The 23,741-nt window shown below is 39.0% G+C and overlaps 1 protein-coding gene across 4 annotated transcripts in view; it reads right to left on the bottom strand.

Moving 5' to 3' along the window:
* MYO16 (myosin XVI) overlaps window positions 1–23,741 on the bottom strand; it is a 597,681-nt gene that overhangs the window by 391,512 nt on the left and 182,428 nt on the right. For all 4 annotated transcript variants that reach the window (XM_070579270.1, XM_070579268.1, XM_070579272.1 and 1 more), the window contains exons 3-4: window positions 18,336–18,406; window positions 6,306–6,449 (exon numbers count right to left, since the gene is read on the bottom strand). In XM_070579270.1, coding sequence (XP_070435371.1) covers window positions 6,306–6,449; window positions 18,336–18,406 — 215 coding nt within the window. The remainder of the gene's footprint in view (window positions 1–6,305; window positions 6,450–18,335; window positions 18,407–23,741) is intronic.

Here is a 23,741-nt window from a genome sequence, read left to right as displayed (position 1 = left end):
CCTTACAGAACATAGTTACCACGAATAATGAGAATCACCTGTATGTGTAATATTTCTTAAATCTTGCCTCCACCACTATCATCCGGCCTTTAGCAGACAGACTAGCCTCTCTGTGCAACAGTCACCTCACCTGTAAAGAGCAGAAAAAGCTAGCACATACAAATTAGGATTTTGTGTGGACTGAGTGAATTAGTAATTGTAAAGCACATAGAAAAATGCCTGACACATAGGGAGAGCTGTATAAAAGCTAATTATTAGTATCTTCCAGAGTTTTGTAGATCATCTGACAAAAGTACTGACAACATTCACAGTAGCTACGCCTCCTACAAAACATAGAACATTTGTGTTTCAATTAAAATTCCACTGTTCAAATGCTGTTCAGTATATGGTGGCAACACACACACACGGACACACACACACACATCCCTACTTAACAAAAACTCAACAGTAAATAATCTGAAAAATCAATGGAAATTTTTTTTTTTAAAAGATTGGCACCTGAGCTAACAACTGTTGCCAATCTTCTTTATTTTTTCTGCTTTTTCTCCACAAGTACCCCCAGTACATAGTTGTATATTTTAGTTGTGGGTCCCTCTAGTTGTGGCATGCGGGATGCTGCCTCAGCGTGGCTCGTCGAGTGGTGCCAGGTCCGTGCCCAGGACCCAAACCAGCAAAACCCTGGGCTGCTGAAGCGGAGCGCGCGACCTCAACCACTTGGCCACCGGGCCGGCCCTGAAACTTTTTATAAATAGAGTTCCTGAAGGACTTGAAAAATGTGATTCAAATATATTTTTTCTGCCATTTTTAAACCCAACCCCATGACTTTCACCTACTCTAGCAAACACAAATTCCAACCCTCTGGTTCTCAGGCCATAAAAGGGGAAGTCATCCATGACTTCTGTCCTTTCTCTCAAGCCCAAATCCAACGCCACACCAAATACTGACAACTCAACCTTCACAACATCCAGATGTCAGCCCCTTCCCTTCCCGCCACCTCCACCTTGTCTAGCCTGGGTGGTGGCAACAGCATCCTGTGAATGTTCCCTGTACTGCCCCTCCCCCCTGCCTATTTGCAACCAGCAGCCAGGGTGATCTCCTTAAACAAGTCACCTTAAAGAAGTCAGACCATGTCACTTCTCCACTCAAAGCCCTCCAAAGGCTCCCCTGATCACCTGGGGTGAAAGTAGATGCTCCTCTCCTTGCAATGGGCTTGATTAGATCCACTGCCTCTCTGACTTCATGTCCTGCCCTGCCCTCATTCCCTCCAGGGAGCTGCACTGGCCTCCTTGCTGTTCCTCATCACAGGACACTGCCACACTGCTTTGCACTTGCTGTCCCCTCTGTCTTAACACTCTCTACTCCTTTCTTCTTGTCCCCTTCAATAATTCTCTTTAGTTGACCCACTATCTATTTTACTCATTAAAGTATTTGTTTTTTCCTGCTTCTCCCCAGGAGAATGTGAACTCCAAGAGGCAGAGATTTTTGCTTCCTTTGTTCACTGCTGACTCTCTTAGTCCAGATTAGAAGGCACTGAAACATTTATGGAATGAACGAATGTGCAGTCTCTCTTGCTCATCAATAAGCTTTGGAAAACGGAAGAACTATTGTACATGTAGCACTAAGCCAAGTACCACGGCTTTTAATTCTGGAAGTAAAATAAATTTCTCTTTTGAGATTGTTGGTAGGAACATATTTCTATAGTAATTACAATTTTTATAACAATATATTTCATCAACATTTATTTAAAAGTAAGTTATTTCTGTGGTTGGATGGTGGATTGGCTATAACAGTGGTAATGAAGCTAAGACCTGCTTAATCCATTGGTCAGACTTCTCAGTGGTACGCTTAGATTGCTTGCTTTTGCTCATTTTTGCCATTACCCTAGAATATGAAATGTCTTTTTATTCACTGTGTAGCACTTAGGACATAGTAGTCACTCAATAAACATTTCCTGAATGAATTAAAAGAAAAGGTAGTTTCCCTGAAGGCAGGAATTCAGTTAAAAATATTTGGTAATCAATATATATTAATTAAATCGATGAAGATAAAGATCAATAAATGAAGGTCACTGAATAACAGTAACTAACATATACATCACTTTGTATATGAGGTTGGATTATTCCATTATGTGAGAAAAAGGGAACTATAGAACCATGAAAATGTTAGTAATTTGAAAATTAGAGATTTAACTCTATGTTCATACATGAAATAACATCAATTTCTATTTCTCAGTTCTTCCTGGTAAAGAAACGCAATGTCATCAGACACTGAGACCATCTGTGTGCTGAAGTGGCACTTCTTCTAAGTAAAAGTATAGAATGAGTAGGATGAGGAATTCTAGAATCTGTAAAAGATGAATGTGACTATAAGACAGTATTTATTAGTTACAAAATGAGTTAATAGTAGTGATACTAAATTCAGGCTGACTTCCAAAAATGTGCCTGCCATTCTTTCACTCAATTGCTTATTTATGTAATCACTGAGTACACATTGCGTGTCTATAAAGTCCTGGCACCATTTTAACAAATAGTCATGTATGTACCAGCCAGCCACTTCTGCGACTTGCCAGAAGCTAATTATTAAGTATATGCCTAATTTGGTCCTCCCTGATGAACACCACTGATGTTTGCTAGATAAACAATTATTGAATATAAACCAAATTGTTCCAGGCAGAAGAGATGTTTACTATAAAGGCAACTGGCCATTACTACAATTGAGTTATTGCCATGGGAACAAATAAGAGTTAGAGAAATTGTATGAGATGAAAACAAAGGGAAAAGTAAATCATTATTTAAATAAGTACAATATATCTGAGGTGAAAGATCAAGAAACACAGGTAATGTGCTGATGATGCCAGCAGCAAGTGGGGAAAAATATCAAAGAATGGGGGATAAAATGAAAGCACAAAAAAAGTGTAGAGAACTCACTTCATCATAATAGAGCTATCATTAAGTCTGAAAACGACATGAGGCTGTCCCCAGTCAGTACCATAATTTAGAACTACTTCAGTTGTTATTCTTTTTCTAAGCATTTGTTTTTGGGAACGGGACTGGTGCCAGTGCTCACTGATTTCCTTTGGAAGACGCTGTTTAACCTCAACAGGAATTAGGCTCACACATATTCCTCAGTTATGCAAAGAGTCACTGGGAAGACCCAATTAATTTATGACTAAATATCTAACTTATTTCTACAATGAGAACGTACCTTGTGAATTGCCATCCAAGGCACTGTTCCCTGTAGCCTGCCCTAATCCCAGCTCTGGGTATAAACATGATTCATTCTTGTCCTTAGGGTGGTCCAAGTGGTTTGCTACTTCTAGTTCATCAATGTTATCTCTGATATTTATGCTGTGATAACAGTCTCTATATGCTGAAGGGGAGTCACTTGATGCAGTCATAGCTACTGCACCTTGAAACCACTACCCTGCCATGTGCTGAGCTCTTCTCTGGGTGACGTGTCCCTTCAATATTCAATTTTAAGTGTCATATGGGATGCCTAGATCAGGACTCAGTGCAGCCTCTATAAAGAAGTAGATCCTCCTGCCTTGTTCCATCAGAAATAGGAAACGGAGACATTCTAGGATGAAGGAAAGAAATCACGGCCTGCAGTGGAACTAAGAGCTGACAAACCCTGTCTGAACTCAGGAAGTTGAAGTCCTCATCCAGCAATTTGCATTGAGGAAATGGAAGAAGGATTTTAAAATTTCAAGCACAGCCACATGAATATTGGTTCCTGAGAATAAATATGGCCATTTTGCATACAGGAAACAAAAATAGAGAGCCTATTTTGGCAAAGCCAACTCTAGTGGTCTAATGGTTAATATTCGGTGCTGTCACCACCACGGCCAAGGTTTGTTTCCTGGTCAGGGAACCACACCACCCCTCTGTAGGTTGTCATCCTGTGGTGGCTACATGTTGCTGTGATGCTGAATGCTATGCCACCAGGATTTCAAACACCAGCAGGGTCAGCCATGGTAGGCAGGTTTCAGCGAAGCTTCCAGACTAACACAAACTAGGAAGAAGGACCTGGCCACCCGCTTTCAAAATAATTGGCCATGAAACCCCTGTGAATAGCAGTGGAGCATCGTCTGATACAGCACGAGAAGGTGAGAGGGTGGCATGAAAAGACCAGGCAGGGTTCCGCTCCCTGTACATAGGGTCACTCGGAGTGGCAATCCACACGATGGCACTAAAACAACAAATTTTGGCAATGGCTCTGTGTGATTAATCATAATTGGTTGGAGAAAATAAATGGAGATTGGCCTTGAATAGTTCAGTAACTTTACTGAATCCTCAACCAATATTCAGGAAAAAAAATCAGAACATAGGAAAACCACAAAAGCTATGAATCCAACTTTTCTATCCTATTCTCACTTAATTAAAGCAGCAACTTCACCCACGTCATCCAGGTGTTGAACTATCATATCAGCCAAGTACTACGGACCAAGCCCTTTCTTGAATAATCCAGCCTGGTGTTCTATGAGTTCTGAGAATTCTAAAGACTTCAAAGTTGATGATTTTACAGTATCAAAGGTCATTCAGTTTCCTTCTGTGATGTGTTTCATATTTTCTTTTCATATTAAGCAAATCCCATAGCCATTATGCTGAATTGTCAGTTTAGTTCCTCTTCAGCTCGATTTCTATAAAATGAATATTTGTTCTTATAAACGAGTTAAGTAACTTTTCGTGTCTTTTCCTATGGAGTATTAGCCCTCCAAACGTTTCTATATCAAGCTAAATAAACTTTATTTCCTTTGTCTTTCCTTATTAATTTAATACAGCAACCATCTTCCAGAATTTGAGAGAAACACATTTCCAGTGACATGAATTTCTACTGTAAATATAAATAAGTGTACATATTCTTGAGAGACAAATTAGAGAAAATTAGATCAAATTAAACCTCTTATGAAATTAAGGAAGTCTCAATTTACAGTCTTGCATCCTAAAATGCTTCCACTTATGATTTTAAAAAGAGGGAAGAGGGCAGTACAGTGGGGTTCATTCCATCCCCTAAAAAGATATGCTCGAGTCCTAACCCCTAATATCTACGAATAATCTTATATGAAAATAAGGTCTTTGCAGATCAAGGTAAGATGGAGTCATAATGCATTAAGATAGGCCCTAAATCCAATGACTAGTGTCTTTATAAAAGAAAACAGAGGACTACTTGGACACAGAGACTCAGGGGAGAAGGTCATGTGATGACAGAGGCAGAGACTGGAGTGGCACTCCTATAACCAAGAAACATCAAGGATGGCAGGGGGTCCCGAGAAGGAAGCCAAGGAAGGATTCTCCCATAGGACCACCAGAGAGTCATCCTCTGCCAATGCCTCAGTTTCAGGATTCTGCCTCTATAACTGTGAGATAACGAATTTGTCTTGTACTCAGCCTTAAAGTACATGGTAATTTGTTATGGCAGGCACAGGACACTAAGACAGGCAGCAGGGCCCATGGAGAAAAGACAGACCTTGTACAATGATCTTGGGTTCAAATCTATAGTTTGTTTTTTGGCCTATGGCAAATTGCTTAACATCTTTGAGCACCAGTTTGCTTGTGCGTAAAATCGTGAGGTCTTATGTGAAATAGTGTATGTGAAAACACAGGCACATACTAGAGCATCATTAAGGAACTGGATTATTTTTATTAATAAAGGAAAAAAAGCAAATCTTTCATTCTTACTCTTATGTTCCAGTATGTTTTCTAAAAAATCCTGCATAATTTCTTAAAATCTTTGTTAGAAATAACCTCACCAGAAAAGAAAATCTCAATTCCAAAATAATTAAAATACAGTGTGAAGCTCAACATGAGGGTCTAAGCTATAACCGAAAACAAGAGCACAAATAACTCCAATGACTTTCATATTTAAAGTTTTCATTTTCATGCACACAATTCTGTAGACATTTCTTTACCAGATGTAAACAAAAGAAGGAGATTCAGTATAAGCCATATCTCCTCATGATTGCACACTTTGTCGACTAAAAATTAAGAGAATGAAGTGAAAGAAACAACAATTATCTAACCAATTTAGTTAGGACTGACTTGCAGAGTATTGAGGTTTACAATTTCTAAGAAAAAGGCAAGAGGAGTAGAGCTTGGTATGACATCTACAGAATTTGTTTTATGAACTATGTGACCCACAACCTCAGTCTCTCATTATCTTGTAATTCCAGGAGCATAAGTGATGACATATATACACACTTTTTTTAACCAAAGCATTACATATTGTGAAATATCATTAATTAAATATGTAGCCTTTTATACGCCACGAAATCTTCAAATGGTAGTAAACTGAATTGTTTTACTTACTAATACAAGCAGCAGGACAATGTCAGGGTTATCACACGCACAAGCAATGTGCATTGGTGTCCAAAAGTCTTCATCCTGGTGGTTGACATTGACCCCTCTGTCAATCAAGATCTCTGCAATGAAGGCATTATCATACCGAGCACACTGGGGAAAAAAACCAAAGGAAATAAATTATTATAACAAACTAGGATAAAGTTTTCCAAATGTCCATGGATAGAAAACTTCAATGGCAATTTAGGAAGTTGAGAGGCAGAGCTAAACTAGGAAAGGATGCATTCATGTTCTCCAACTAGCCTACAAGTAAAGGGTCATATGGAAGCGTCTTCTTCATTTATTCTTGAACCATTTACCAGGATTACCTTTCTAAAGTACAGATTTGATCCTATGATGCTATAGCTTTAAAACATGCATAGTTTGTCATTGACAAAAGAATAAAGTTTCATGATTTTATTGCATCGAACAGACGAGACCCTTCAGAGTCTCTGCAAATTCTTCCATCATCATTCTCATATGTAGCCTTCATACTGGTTGCATAAAACAGCGAGGCCTTCCACAACATGCCATCTTGTCAAAGTTAACTGTTGTGATTAAAGAATCTGCTAACACAAGTTTTAATGATTGCATAACATATTTTGTAGATATTTCATAATCTACAAAATCAGACTCTCCAGGAACTTATTTTGTTTTAATTTTTTATTTACTATTTATAGTTAAAACTCATAAAAATAGTATACGTATAAGTCAGAACTGGTTCCACAGGTGTATGATTTACACAGTTGTGCTTAGATGGGTCTTGCACTTGGTTTAATGCTCTGCTGTTGCTATCTTGAGTTTTTAATATTTTGAAGCATCCTACATATTCATTTTGCCCTGGGCCTTACAAATTTTCCAGTCCTTGTATAAGTCTTTTTAACATTTATATCTATAGGATACATTAATGTTAAATGCAATTAGTAAAATTAGTGAAAAATAAATAAATAAATAAAGACCTATTATAGGTCAAATGCCTATCAGTGAAATTTCTGGGTTGAAAAATGTATGCTTTTTATAGGATTTGGATACGTAGAACAGATTTCCCTCTCAAAAAGAAGCACCAAAGAATACTACCACCAGAACTACTGCCATATCAATTTATTTATCCACCTACTCATTGGATAGCATAATTAAAAACAAATCATTGGAGGACTTCCACTTTTCAGTAACAGGGATAAGATTTACATTCTTGCCTGAGTCAATTGAAACAAAAACAAAAACACACAAACAGAATATGACCTCTGTGAGGTGGGGAAAAAACAAGCAGCCCTATTGTTCTGTGGCTCCAGCTTACTGCCTTCAGGGAGTTCCCAAGCTGCAGCTCAGAAAGGAGAACCGCAGCCAAACAGGGCCATTCAAGAGGAGACTGAACTGGAGCTCCAGAGAAACCAAGTTGGGTAGAATGCACAGGGTGGAGCGGCAGAGAGAACAGAGCTGCAGAGAGAGAATTCAAAGATCTGCAGAAGGTCTCCCTCAAGTACTCAGCTGAGTCATGATTGGCACATACATTCTAGGAAACCACGTAAGTTCAGTGAAAGAACCCCCTGAAAAAGAAGAGAACTCAGAGCTCATAAATTGCCAGAAATAGTGCCGAGTCCCCCCAGTCAGATTTAGAAAGCTCATAATTGATGGGGCATTGGGTAGAGCACCAGACATGGTTTGCTTCAATGGTGGGGAAATATTAGCCCTAAACTAGACTCTGCTCTGTTGCCACCTAAAAAATATTAAATTCAAGTTCTGAAAGGATCAAACTGTTTCCAAATAACTGCCCTCAAAATAGAGCTCAAGATTATGTATAGAACTACGAAAATATTCAGTACCCAACAAGGCAAAATTTACTATGTCTAACAGCCAAGAAAAAATTACTAGACATACAAAAAATCAGAAAAATAGTAACCTCAATGAAGAGAAAAAGTTATCAATAGAAACCAACTCAGAAGTGATACACCTGTTAAAATTCTTATTATAACTATATTTTCATGTGTTCAAAGAGATGGGGGAACTGTTAAACATGGTAAGCAGAGACACGGAAGGGCTCAAATTTAACTTCTGGAGATGAGACCTACAGTGGCTGAGATGAAAAATATGCTACTGGATTGGATTAACAACAGACCAGATATTGTAGAAGACAAGATCAGTGAACTTGAAGACAGTGATATAAATTACATAAAATGAAACAGAGAGAAAAATGACTTTAAATAAATGAACAGAGCGTCAGTGAACTGCAGGAACACTTCAGACAGACTGATAACCAAACAGATGATAGCACGGAAATGGGAACCACATGAATAAATGTATGTTTTCTTATTCATTTTATTATCTTTAAAATTAGCAACTAGAAGACAACACAATTTTAAAAATTAGGCAAAAGATTTGACCTGATATTTCACTAAAAAAAAGATGTATGAATTGTGGCTCGCAATCACAATATAATCATTGAAGGAGATTCATATCTTTCTCCATTACCTGATAGTCTCATGAATGTACAATAAATACAATGCAAAATCATGGTGTGAGTTCCTTATGGAGGAACATGTGAGCAGGCTTTAGTGTCAGGATGCAAAGAAGCATTTAGGCAACGGCTAACATGAAATTTGAGGGATTAGTTTCAGTTTTGAACTAAAATCTTTGTGTATCTGATGTTCCACATCAGTGCAATAATAACAAAGGGTCACTACCATTGGGGCCCGAAGACATGGACTGTGACCCCACCCACAGTCATTGGGTATAATGACTGATAAGGTAAGAACCAGAGTATCAAAGCTCAATAAATCTGTTTTAGAATTTGTGGCCTGGATCTAATTTGTTTTAGGAAATTCATATGCAAGTAATTCCTATTCCACTCTCTTTATCTTTTTGATAGCTCACTGCATAATCAGCAAGGATGTGACCTCCCCTTCTGTGCCTGTCAAGATATCCTCAACCTGCGCCTCAGGAATCCACATTTACAATTCAAAGATACTAGGGTTTGGCTTTTCAGTGTCTTTTACCAAACAAGAGTTAATTAGATACCAATGCTGAAAGTGATATCAGTCCCTCTCAAGTGATGTAAGTTTTAGATTCACATTTCAGAGGGTTATGAATAATAATTTGACAGCAATAAATACCTTCTAATCACACTTGTCTGAAAAGATTACGATGGCTGAACATTCCTGTTACAATATTCTTACAATATCATTGTTAGATAGTAAACCTAATTTTCCCAGGAAGTATTTGCTTCAAGATGGCAAATCTGTCTCCCAATTCAAGTTGTTCTTTACCACTTTAGCCAATTTCTGGTGACAGTTTATAGCACCATAAAAATGGCTGAACTCCCACCTTATCACCCTCAACAGAACTCTGACCCCACCAGTTATCTCCGCCTGGAGCTTAGAGCCAAGTCTCCCAGCTCTTCCTGTCACCATTGTTTACCTCTCAAAGGGCCAAGCAGGACTAGCTACATAATTTGTGGGAGCCAGTACAAAATGAAAACATGGGGCCTCTTATCAAAAAAATTATTAAGAATTTCAAGATGGTGACAGCAGAGCATGAAGCCAAGCATGGGCCGTTCTAAGTACAAGGCCCTGTGTGACTGCACGGGCCACATGCCCACGAAGCCTTCCCTGAACCACCAAGCCACTTACTCCACCTGTCTTCAGGGTTTCCTCATGTCCACACATTACTATTCCTTCTACTGAACCTCTGGAACCCAATCCATTTCAGATAAACTCTCCTCATCTGGAAATGTCCAGAGAACCTAAATGGAAATCTCTCTCTCTGGAAACACCATCTCTCCTACAGCCCTCTCCAGTGTAGATAACAAATTCTCCCATAGGGTCCTGAAAAGGTATGAGCATTTTCTGAGTTTGTTGTTGATTCTTCTAGAGTCAGTGCATATTCATCTTAACGTCCTTTTTTCCAAGATTCACCCTACCTTATGTACTACTCTCTTCTCCCAACCTGGTCACTCTCCTCTTTCATCAAAGGCTTAGGGACCATGATCACAGTCTTTGCTCCAATCCTAGCACTGTCAACAGATGAGGCATCATCAACATTGGGGTTACTCACCCTACATGAGAGCTTAAAATGTCTTCCTTGCAGTACTCCAGTAACCTTAGCCTCCAGTTTCCTTTAGTCACCCACTCCTGTTGGCTCACCATCACCAAGATTAGCTCCACTCTGAAATACTAAATTCTAATATCCCAATCTATGACCAAAATGTTCCATTCTGCCTTCTTAAAACATACTTAGAGAGCAACATGACGAATAGCTCCTTCCTAAAAGATGTTCACGGAAGTGACTAGGATTAGAAAGTGACAACTGACACTTCAAACACTAATTCAGCAGTTCACAGCTCCTCTGGCCATGCATTCTTTCACTCATTTTTCATTGTTCTTAAACAAAGGTAATATTTCTCAATGTACAAACTCAATACCATGTGTATTATTGATTCAGCTGAAAAGACTCTGAAAACCATAGAAACTAGACAACAAAGACAATTTTAAACTTAGAATGTGTTGTCTTTTCCCTACGTCTTGTTATAAGAGGTATTTTATGTTTTTTTAGTTCTTCTCTTTGGCTAATGAGTATGCCCTGAACAATACAGAAATCTCTCTCAGAAAATCAAAACTTGATACGAACATTAAGTTCACACATCAAATTTCATGGTTCATACATGAAAGTTATCTTTTGCCAGTTTTCTTTTTAAACTAGGGTCAGATCTGTACCACGAGTTTTCTCAATATCTATATATGTTCAGTGCAAATTCCCTTTCCTCTTCTCTGTACTGATTACAAAGCATTAGGGCAGAGGAGACCAGCAAGGAGTTACCAGAACAGCATCCAGTTTGATCCGGATATCATTTATTGAATGGCTATCATGTGCCAAGCACAGTTCTACTAATAAACCACCCAAAAAAGATCTCTGAATTCTCTGGGAGCTGTGGGGAGGGGAAGTAATATGATTTGTACAGTCCATTTGGATTAGCCATCATCCATTTTCTTGTCCCGTGTTTACAGGTTCTCAGTGGTTAAAAAAACTTGTCTACAATCAGAGACAGACAGAGAGACAGAGAGACAGAAACAGAGAGAGATAGACACAGAGAAAGAGAGACAAAGAAGGAGAGGGAGAGATTTATATCAGTAGCAGAATGATTTTGAATTTGTTGCAATTTCCAAAATTTCTGACATTACTCGGGAACTTCCATATGGTCCTTTGTTTTCAATGCCAGTCCCACAGGCCATCGTTTTCAGCCGGTGCTTGGATCCGTGCAAAATCACTCCCACTTCTCTGCCACTATATCACATGGAAGGATCATATTCATTACAGTGTCATCTTGAATATATTCCTTACCATTTTTGCTTTTCATGTATCTTCTCTCTGGTAAATATTTATACTCCAGATTACCTCACTGTAGATAAACTCCCAGAATACTCTGAGGTGAATTACAGTTATTATTTCCTGCATTATAGTTATAATGACCTGCATTCCAAACAGCCATAGCTTCCAGCCAATTGAATGAGACTCTCATTATGAAACAGGTCCTTACTAAAGGGATTCAGATGTACCACCGATGCACATCCAGAAATTTTAAACTCCTAATACGACTGTTATCCTTTTAAGTAAATGTAAATTCTGCTCCTTCAGCTGCAGGGCTGGTTTGCTTCATTGCGAATTGCCAAAATTTTATTAGGCAACACTATATTCCAGGCGCTGTACTTGGTAATGTATATGTAAAGTTGAACGACAAAGTAACTACCCTTGAGAAGGAGACAGTACAGTGGAATGAGACTGAGGGTATAGAGAGCACTCTATGGTGTCACAGTAGAGGGTACTTAACAGCCTGATAAGAATCGGACAGTTAAGGATGGGAACACAGGAGCTGAGTCTTAAAGGCCTGGGGGGCAGGCATTGAGATTCATGATCCATTAATTAATTAAGTATTCACTGAGGACCTACCATGTGGCCAGTGCCGCGCCAAGCCAGAGGGTTGGTATTATGAACTGGATATCATCTCTAAACCAATGCCTAAAATCAATGCGGCGATGCAGTCATAAGAGAGCTAAGATGGAGGAATGCAGTGAGCTGTGGGGCCATCTCAGAGAAGGACCCCAAAGTAGGAAACAGCATGAATAATACTGAGGAGGGATGAAAATAGCCATTTTTGGAATTACATATAATCTGGCATGCCTAGGGAGTCAAATAAATGATTAGAGCTGCTTACGGAAGATCTTTCTGAGTAGGTGAGTTTCACATTTACCTAAGGGAGAAATTTCCTTGATAAGACATTCCACTTCCCCTAGAAAAGATTCAGTACCAGTGGTTTCTTCAATGCTGGTTGATTGAAAGTCTTCTTGGAGGGGCACACAGTTCTAAATCTATGAAAAATTCCTCACCTACATGCCTTCCCCCTATAAGAAAGGGTTCTGACTCTTTATAAATTGAGTTCCATTGATGTAGACATAAACAAAATCTCACTGGTAACTTCACTAGGGAATTTTTTTTTATATTTGCATATATTGTGCAATGATCACCACAATAAGTCTAGTCAACATCCATCGCCACACGCAGCAACAAATTTTTTTCCTGTGATGAGAACTTTCTTTTAAAAGATTTTATTTTTCCTTTTTTCTCCCCAAAGCCCCCCAGTACATAGTTGTATATTTTCACTTGTGGCATGTGGGATGCTGCCTCAGCATGGCTTGATGAGCGGTGCCATGTCCGCACTCAGCATCCGAACCGGCGAAACCCTGGGCCGCCGCATCAGAGCGCTCGAGCTTAACCACTCGGCCACGGGGCTGGCCCCCTAAGGAATTTTTTGTAATTGATGTTGAATGAACCAGTTAGTTCTGTGTGGTATATTTACTCAAAAATGGAAAACCCACTCCTTTCAATTTCTGGTGGCTTTCCAAGGATCTCAATTTGCTCTTCTGTTGCCTTTTTACCCTCTAAGTCATGCACATGAGTAGCCATAGTAAAAATACACCCATAGCTGGATACTATAGGAATGAGTTAAACTCCTCGACTTGGACTTTCCAGTTACAGATGCCATGATTCTCATAGACCAAAGAGATACTAGATTTTAAAAAGTAAAACCTAGTCAAGAATTTGAATATTAAGTCACATCCTTGGAAAAATTTAAAGAGGCCATTGTTTACAGTCCATGGCAACACTGTTTTGTGTTTTCCAGCACTTTGCAGCATCCTGCAATCTCTCACCCTCAGACATCAGAATGGTCCAGCTTTCTCTCTCACTGACATCATCCTTTCACTTCCACCTTGCCCCTTCATTTGCCTCTCTGCTTCCTATTGCACCATCTGGTATGGATGTTCCAAGTCGCCCAAAAAACTCCCAAGGAACAGCCCCTGGAGAGGGCATATCATCTTCTTCTATGATTAATTTACTCCTGCAGCCTCTGCCGTTTCTCTTCTGGGAAAGCAAAGAAGGTGGAGTTACATGGTGGATGCCCAGACCCTCTGGCTTGGCGGGCAGGGCAAAGCCTGGGCAACTCCCACACATGGAGGATTTTCGTTCTTTAATACCTAGAGAGTTTTAAAAATAAGCTATTTCCTTAAAGATTTTCTCCAGAGTCCTAAAATTCTGCCTCTTTTCAAAGTATAATATTTTCTGCTTGATTTTAAAGATCTTAAGCTTTTGAACCACTGCTACTGTATAACTTGCTAATTATCTCTGCTTCTTAGAGCTGCTGAGACTTCAGAGAGACTCAGAGTGAAGCCCAAAGAGAAGCCCAGCTCAGAGCACCAGATTTTCTTGTAAGAGTAAGAAGGTGATTAAAACATTCCGAATTTAAGCTTCTAATGAAAACATAATCCTAACTCTTTTTGCATTAATTTCTTTTATTATATGAAACATACATGCTTATTATTTAAAATGTTCAAGGAATATGTAAAAGAAAAAAGTAGAAATTGAAAATTCTTGTCCCCTTCCCCCAACCTGAGTCACTGTCAAAAATTTCTTGTCTAGTCTTCAAGATTTTCTCTGCTATTGAAAAAGATGCTTTCTCCTTCCATCCCTCTCTCTCTCCCTCTCTCTCTCTCAGATTGTACTCTATGTACTATTCTCTACCCTGCTTTTGATATTTACCAATATGTCTTGGACATATTTGCAGACTTTTTGTAGCTTAATATTTTTAACAGCTACATGGAATTACACCGCTTAAATGCCCGTCTTTATGTTAAAATTAGAATTCACCAGGTCAAAGAAGAAGTATTTCCTATTTCTATGGTATTCTACTTAATTTTCACTATGGCCTGCTGCTGTCATAGCACAGAATCAAAAGAATTTGCATTTCATACTCCATTCAAGAGGGTTTTGTTACCATCAGGAGATCCTCCCCAAAAGCTCATTTATTAGAGGATGTAACATAAAACCCAGACAGCATTTTAGCAAAGCCCGTGGGATTCTGTTTTCAACTCCATAAATATCATAGTTCTTTCAAAGAGTTCAATCGGAGTTGTTGTCTATATTGCCCTCATGAGACTAAATTCTTGGCATGCAGATACAGTTATTTGTTGTCATTATTTCCCCTCTGTCTCTCACAGTGCCTGACACCTGCCATATGTTTGATGCATGAACTATTTAATGAAGGGTAGGTAAACAGGCAAATTTAGACATATTTGTTGAAAATTTATTAAAAAGATTATAAAACTAAAGATTTATTTTGAAGAAAAATATTAAAACCTGTTTCTCAAATATCTACCTGTAACACCGTGGGAATTACTAATTTCCAACACAGAAGTTCTTGTGGCACTTCTAAGAGAAATGTCCTAAAGAAATCTACACTTAAAGTCAGGTACTCAACGAATAATAATCAAGTTCAATAAACAAAACTCTGGGAAACCTCAACAATTTCCACAGCTTATTCCTGATGCCCCACACAAACATATGCTGCCTTTTTTCAAAGACATTAATCTGAGAATATATAATTAGAGCTTTCATGCTGATAAAGCATCAGCTTCATAACATAGCCTGCTCAAAACGTGGGGCGAACAGTCAGCTACTCACACTTGACATGTTAGATGGCTAAATTGCCTTTTTCAGTACCTAAGGCATTTTGAAACCCTGTAATTTTGTCTCTCTGGCAACCTGCAATTTTTCATTTGTTTTTATTTACTCAGTAAACCCAGGAAAAGGAGACAGCACTGAGCCCATAACCCTTCAGCCTTCACCAGGTTTTCTTATGCATATTCCAGATCCATCTTCCCCTGCTTCTTACTCTCACAACCTATGTCTACCGGTATAAAAACACGATATATTTGCATTGGATGCAGAATTAATAAAGTGTTTCCCATCTACCTTATCACTTTAATTTTCTCATTTCTTTTTTTCTTCTGATCTTACCATTTCTGAATCTTTATACTCTGTTACCTGGGCCTAAAATAGCTAACTTCTCATTAACCAAAGAGATCCTTTATCCTTAGAGCCATTTATTCATTCATTCATTTATGATGTATTGAATATTTACTATGAATCACATGCTAAGAATGTAAAAGTATCTAAGACAGTCACTGTTTTTGAAAATTCAGTCTAGCAGGGAGAAAAGGCACAAAATCCATTAATCATAATCCATCATGACAAGATCTATAGCAGAAGCAAGGATCACATGTTATGAAAACTTGGATAAAACACTAATTAAAACTGATCAGGAGGGTTAGGAAAGGCTTCAGAACTGATCTCTGAAGGTGGGGAGTGGTCTGGTTATTATCTTCTTTCACTATCACCTGGTCATCCATCTTCCAGCTCTGCTCTAATCAGGGGTTTATTTTTCTATCTCCTTCAGAAAACTAAACTCTGTATGGACACAGAATGTGTCTGCCTCTTTGCGCCCCTAATATCTATCACAGCATCAGATATTAACTGATTAAGTAATTAATGCATTAACTTACCCACTCAAATAATCTACTCCACATCTGCTAAGTGCCAGGCACTCCCCTAAGAATTGCAGATATAATGGTGACATATTTGGTAGATGTAATATGAAGAAGTGGCAGTCTTTCTCTCTCTTTGTATATATCTCTGTCAAACACACATACATAGTAATAACACATCCCCCACAATATCAACAATGAATTGACATGATTTGTTCACAGAAAAAGTCTGTCTTCCACTAGTCAAATTGGAATGACAACGTGTTTTCTGAAAACTTAAATGAACACCTTGTAGGTATCACTGGGGAACATACTGTGGAAAGAATATAGTATTTACAGTCAGAGGCAGAATTCAAGCTCTAGTGCCGTCTAGTACAATGTGAACCCACTATGCAAATTGTTTAACCCTTCTATTTCTCAGTTTCTTAACTGGTAAAGTGACATAGGCCTATTCCGAACCCCACAGAGCTATCGTGAATGTAAAAAAGAAGTTAATTTATATGAATCATATAATTTATATAAAATCGCATCATAAATAACATACTGTAATGCATATATTGATCAATAGCTAACCTATCAAAGGCACATTATAGCTTAAAAGTTATTTTCATATCTATTTGATCATCACAGCGTATACTTTGATATAGTGTTCATCGCAGTATCTGTTTTGAGTACAATGGTCCAGATAATATCCCCATGTCACAGATGGAAGAATGAGCCTCTGTGAGCTTAAATGTCTGTCCAAACTTCCTGAGAGGAGTAAGCATACATGAATTCACACGAGAGGAGAAAGGACAGAAAGCAGTTGGCATGTGCTCTGTTTCTCTCCTGTCATCTTCTGACTGGGGACAGGGAGGGAGAGGCAGACACTCCCAAGAAAGAAGCCAGGGGCCCTGGCATGGTCCCCTCGGGACCACGCTGATTACTGGACCTCCTGGTAAAGAGACCAGTGATACTGGCTGAGAGGAGAATCTATCTATGGAAGGCTGTCGGCAGCTCGTCTGGGATTGCTTATCATCATCAAACCTAGGAGCTAGGGACATGAGGCCTGGCTCCTTGAAGATATCATGTAAACCATGTAATGATCTGAGTGTAAAACAGAGAGGTTTTATAACCAAAACACTCCAGAGAAGGAAAAGGTAGTCTAGAAATCTTTCTTTCCATCTCAAGTAACGCCAGTGAGAAAGGCTTACATTCTTCCCCAGAGTCTCCTATCAATAGTCGGATTCGGAGTATTTTTTCTGTTCTGCTGAGCACATAATACGACTCAGCATCATACAACCACAAAATTAAGTCAGAATCTCCACAGCAGGGTTGGGAGGTAGGTGCGGGTATTTTATAGCTTCCAGGTGATTCCAGCATGTGGTCAAGGCTGAGAAGCTGTGCCAGGTCAGGGAGCTTCTGTCTGACTGATGCACGGCCTCTAACTGCACGTTCACTGGAACATGAAGGAATGCAGCATTTTTTCAATTTTGGTAGACAAGTCTGAATTAGGGTTTTTGTTATGTTAATCATGGTATTTTTCAAAACCAAGGCTTAATCTTTAAATTAGTCTTAAAGGTCACTAAGTCGAATCATTGTTGACTTCCCTTTTACTTAATTTTTGCCTTTAACTGAACCAGCAAAAATTTCTTGCACTTGAAGCTAATAAAATTTTTCTTTATTTGTTTATGTGGTTATTTTGTTTATTTACTCAATCATTCCTTGCTTTGTTTCCAAAAGAATACGTAAGTTTTATTCACATTTATATGAGCCATGAGTGAGGCCACAGAGTATAGTAAAAGTTCATTGGAACAATAAAACCCACTTGTTGAAGTAAAATAAAGATGATTGTTTGGGACTTTATAATTCACACAATATTAACTTGCTTATTTGTTGAATACTATTCATTTTCAAAAGCCTCTTCTTTAGGGTAGAGATTCTAATGCCATTTGCTAGAGATTATTTACAAACTAGAACGCAAATAATTAATAAATATTAGTTTATCATTATCCAAGTCTGTTAATTTGAGACACGCCATTTTTCTGATCATCTGTCAGATGTACATTTTGCTACTGAGTTTTGATGCCATAATTGAATCTCTGTCTCCTTGGTGTTACCCCAGGCTTGCGCCGGTTATCACTGATCTTACCAGATGGAGCAGGGACCCTCCTGAGGAAACGGGAGTGTGTGGGTCAGCCCCCTCCTTCAGGAGTCGAAGCGCTGAAAGAGTGAAAGAGGAGAAGGCAGTTAGGGCACATCCTTCTTCCACACCCTGAGCTACAAGTTGTAGCATTTCATTAACGCCTAAAATGCCAACAGCCGTGAAAGCTGAAGAAGATGCATCAATCGCCGTCCGACCTTATTTCACCTATCTGTAGTTGGCGGTGTTTCTCTTCACATTGAAACTCATTCCTTGGTTTGTCAATATAATTACCTATTAGCCATGCAAATTATTTGGAGAGGGGAACACATTCTTATAGTTTATTGTTTCAAAGTGCCTAGTTTATACATCCTTTACAGAACAAAATCAATAAACAAATAGAAATTACTTCTCTAGGCTCATGTGGGCATTAGTTCACTTGATTTTTGTTTTTTAAATTTGTTACGACCTATTGGCTTAAAACAATAAAAGTTTACACTTTGCACATTAAACTTCCACTCATGCAGTTACCCCTTGGCAGTGCTTACACTTCACAAAGCACTGTGAGACAAAGCCATTTATATCTAAATTAGCAATGTCAAATAGATCAAAATGTATGCCAATTATGAGAATAAATGCACAGTTGGAAGGTGACCTATGTTTCCATTAGAAGAGTGAAAGTGAATTCGTTAGTACACGGAATGCCACGGGCATTAAGAGATTGATGGCATTACATTCTCTGCCTCTTACAGTGGGATCGAAGACCAGCCTTACGAGAGGCTCATCCATTCCCCAAGTGCTACAGCAGTTTCCGTTGTTAATAGTAGTATCATAGTTTTAATAAAAATCTGCTAATGCCTTTTCCACACAAACGTAATGAAAGCAACAGTTACTCTTTTATTCCATTTTAACACAGAACTGCACAAAATGGCTCAGATTCAAACGTATACCTCCCTGAGCATACTGTCATTCCTTTAAATTTCTCTGTCACTTGGAATGCTACCTGAATGTACCTTCTTTTCTATGGTACCCCAATATTCTATGTGTCTAATGTCTGGTCTGTCACCATATTCCTCAGTTCTAACTGCACACCGTAGATGGCTTCATGGCTCTTGGCAGATATGGTTACTCCTGCACAGTTTCCTCTCCGGAAGGCTGTCTCTTCCATGATGTGTGCAGTGCGTGTGAGGAGGGAGACAGGTGAGCCCTCCAACACAGGAGTAACGTAGTGTGAGCAGAGACAGCCTGAACCCAGCCCAACATGCCCTCCATACTGCCTTTCCAGAAACCAGAGCATCTTTTGTCCAAACCTCTCTCCCCAGGGAAGTCTGATACATTCCTGTTGTCTCAACCAACAGCAGTACTTGGCCTGGCTTCTTTGATCTTACTCCTGGGCACCCCAGTCCTCTCCAGTAAAGCAGTTCCTAGATAGAAGCATGTCCACATTTATTCGTTTACCAAATGACGTTCCCTTGATGATATTCTTTCTTCAATTAAGAATTTAATTCTTTTCATAACCTAGATTCTCCTAATGTCTGTATTTTGTTGCAAAAAAAATTTCTCAAAGGTGGCCATCTTCCAGGATCAACTGTCACATGTAAGCATCGGGTGGTGGGTCCATCTGCTTACTGCGTGCCCTCCTTCTCTGCCATTACAAAAATCCAAGAAGGGAAGGCCCTTGTCTTTTCTTCACTGTGTTTCTCAGAACCACCCTGCTGTGTGGTATGCAGGCACTCTCATTCTCCCTTTCTCTGCTTCTCTGTTTACGTACTTATAATAAACAAATGCACTTCTTGCTCCCTCACATAATTTTTACTATTAATTTTTAAAAGTCCATTCAAGACAACAGAAAGTTCATTAAATATGTTTACCAATGAATTCCTCAGAAGATAAATAGCACTTTTGCCCTAACATTTATTTTTTTAGCAAATGAAATTATTCATCTTGAATTAACTAATATCAACACGGTGCTTTATAGGCTTTCTAGCAAAGCACTTGCATAAGTGTGATCTCACTACAAACACAGTGTGAGGCAGATCACATTGTACTAGTTAAAACATGAGTAAAATGCCATCAGATTTTTACATACACTCTGCCATACACATGCATAGTGAATTACACATAATGTGAATCAGTGACATGTTGGCCTTGGGGTCGGACAGATTTGGAAATGAGGCCTGGCCCCACTGAAAAGCTACTGAACTTCTCTATGCCTTAGTTTTCTCTCAGTAAAATAACAGACAATCGTCGGACTCATGTCATGCGGGGCTTGTGAGAATTAAAGGAGACAGCATATCTAGCATGCTTATCAAGCCTCCTGGCACTGGGTGATGAGGATCACAAAAGAATTTCTATTAGTATAGTTACGATAAGTCATAAAACACTATAGTAATACATCATACAATTCATACCCTAAGGCTTATTCTAAATTTTCTCAAAACCTTCTGATTATTAAATGTTGAATTTAAGTGCAGAATGTAAGCAATACAAATTTATCAATGTTCACTTGAAGGATGAGTGTGCAATTTATCAAGCAGGAAAATGTGGTGAAAAGGACGATGCTCCGGCAATGGAAGAAGGATGAGCATGGGGAAGTGACCAGTTCTTAGGAGTGGAACATTGTTATTCCTTGGAGAAATGTGTCATGGACACATTTGTACACCACACTACAGGATTTGGACATCATTTTGTGGCCAGCAAGGTGAAACATAGGATTTTAGGCAAAGGAGGAAAATATTCACTGGATGAGTGCTATGGATTGAATGTGTCCCCCCAAAATTCATTTCCCCAAAATTCATAATCTCCAATGTGATGTTATTTGGAGGAGGGGCGTTTGGGAGGTGATTAGAAAGTAATGTGGGAGGTAATGAGAGTGGAGCCCCTTATTGAGATTAGTGCCCTAATAAGGGGATGAGGAGACCAGAGTTTGCTCTCTCCACCATGTGAGGATACAACAACAAGCTCATTTGTAAACCAGGAAGCTGAACATCACCAGGAACCCAATCTGCTGTTGCCTTGATCTTGGATTTCCCAGCCTCCAGAACTGTGAGAAATAAATTATTGTTTAAGCCACTCAGTCTATGATATATTTATTACAGCAGTCTGAGCTGACTAAGAAAATAAGAGAGGGCAGCATAAAGGCTTGACGGGGTCTCTTGCTCCCACTGTCTGTTTAAATTCTAAACAGAAGTTCAGGCTCAGTCCAGGGACGTTGCTGCAATGAGGATGCATGGTTTTGTTGCTGAGAATACAGAATGGAGTAACCAACCTGGGATATAATGCGAATCAGAGTCACACTGCAAAGGGGTGTCTACAGGAGCACTGACAGCCAAGGTAGGGCTAAGCCATCAGGCCCAGGGAGACCAGTTTCTAAGGTTCAGAACATGGATGGGTAATCTCCACAGGAGCGGGCGGGTCTCGGTCATGCTGGTGAATGCTCAGGGATGCACGGAGATGGGATCCAGACCTGGAACAAGATCTCTAGATGGATAGAGGTCTAGATGGATGGATGGATGGATAGACAGATAGACAGACGTGTTTATAAATGTATTACACGTTTTACTGATACAGACGCTGTGTGGTCCACAACTTACAAATAATAATTAAATATACAGTACTCATTGTTGTAAATCCCATATAGCCAATTGATTCTCACAAAATGCTTTTGATGATTTTCTCTGAACTCTTGTATCCACAAGCAATCTATGGTTACAATGAGTGACGGTGACCTTCATATTTTGGTTGATATTTTCATTGACATTCCTAAGTAAGAGCCAGGGGTCAGCAAACCACGACCAGCAGGCCAAATTCAATCCGGGCCTGTTTTTGTACTAAGAATGATTTTTACATTTTTAAAGGGTGTGGAAGAAGAAAACAACAATAACAAGCAAAACAAAAGAATCAAAGAAGAATGTGCACACAGACTGTATGTGGCCCCTAATGTTCAAAATAGTTATTCTCTGGCCCTTTACAGAGTGAGTTTGCTGACGCCTGAGTCAGATTAACGTGAAACAATGAAGTATGTCAGAATGTCACTGATTTATCAGTGACCTGAGAGACATCTTTGCTGAATCAGGTGATGTTTTTTGAATAATGTAACCATATTTCATCATATTTCTTTGAGCTGTTGTCAATACAGTGGGTACTGACATAACACATTTTTAACCTACGTAATTAACATTTTATCCGTCACTTCTTTAATCCTGGACAATCAATAAGACAATAAATCAAGCCCTGATTTGTAGGAGTTACCAGTTTCCATGGTGTAATTCTCCCATCTTGGTTGATCTCAAGTCACCAATGTGATGTCACTGAACCCAGACGTGGGAAGAGATGTGAGACAGAACATAATTATGTGGCATTTCCACCACATAGACATAAGAGATGTAAATAACTTCAAGAACATAAATGAGACAAGAAGGTAGTGAACTAATTAGGAAGTGATGAGTTTTGAGTATTTATTACCCTTGTTTTTAATACAATCTACTTAATCGTGAAGTAAGTACGTTAATTTTTACCATAGGCTTTGTTTAACTGTTTCACAATCAACTCACAAATTCCAGAAATTTTAAAAAATTGGCTCTCTGGGGCTGTAAAGGTGAACTCTAGCACTCACACTACAGAGAACAGCCCCGAGATGGATAAGGAAAATTGCCCAAGAATGTCCGGGAATGAGAAGGACACTACACCAAGAACTCCAGAACCTCCTTCTTGCCACAGTGATGCAGTGATACAGAGCAACAAGCCCAGCCCTTCCTGCCTTCATCTGGACGGACATCAATCGGATATCAGGGAGAAAAGCATGGGGCAATTTGAGGAGTTTTTTGTTCTTAGATAGAAGGCCTATTTTCTGAAAGAGCCGTTTACATTATCAGATAGAACTAAATTAGAACCACAGACTGGATATTGACTGGTTTGCCCCTGGAAACCATGAGAGGAGCCTCAAGATTAAGACAAAATCAACTATTGACAAACGGATGAAACATATTCTTCACATATACAAGTTGTAGAGTGAGGTAACTTCCATGTCTCTGCTAACGGTAAAAAATGACATTGTAAGGTACCTAGGCATAAAGATATATATTAAAAAAAAACTCTATTTGCATAATAAGTCATTTATAAGAAAGAATTTTGAAACAGAAGGGGGCACATGTTTGTAAAACTAACCCACACTGAGCACTTTTCTACGTATTTAGGGTCTGACACTGTTCTAAGGACATCATGTATAGGAATTACTTTAATTGTCCCAGCTCTACAGGACAGATACTATAATTGTCACTGCTTTGTTAATAAGGAAACTGAGATTCTGAGAGATGATGTGATGGCCCAGAGCCACCTGAGCAGCACAGTGGATCTAGAACGCAAGTATGGGCAGCAGCATCCAAGGACTGTGCTCTTAACCAAAAGACCATCAGG

This window comes from Equus przewalskii, chromosome 16 (assembly GCF_037783145.1).
Source record: "Equus przewalskii isolate Varuska chromosome 16, EquPr2, whole genome shotgun sequence".
Classification (NCBI taxonomy): Eukaryota; Metazoa; Chordata; class Mammalia; order Perissodactyla; family Equidae; genus Equus; species Equus przewalskii.
This window is presented reverse-complemented; position numbering and strand designations above follow the sequence as displayed.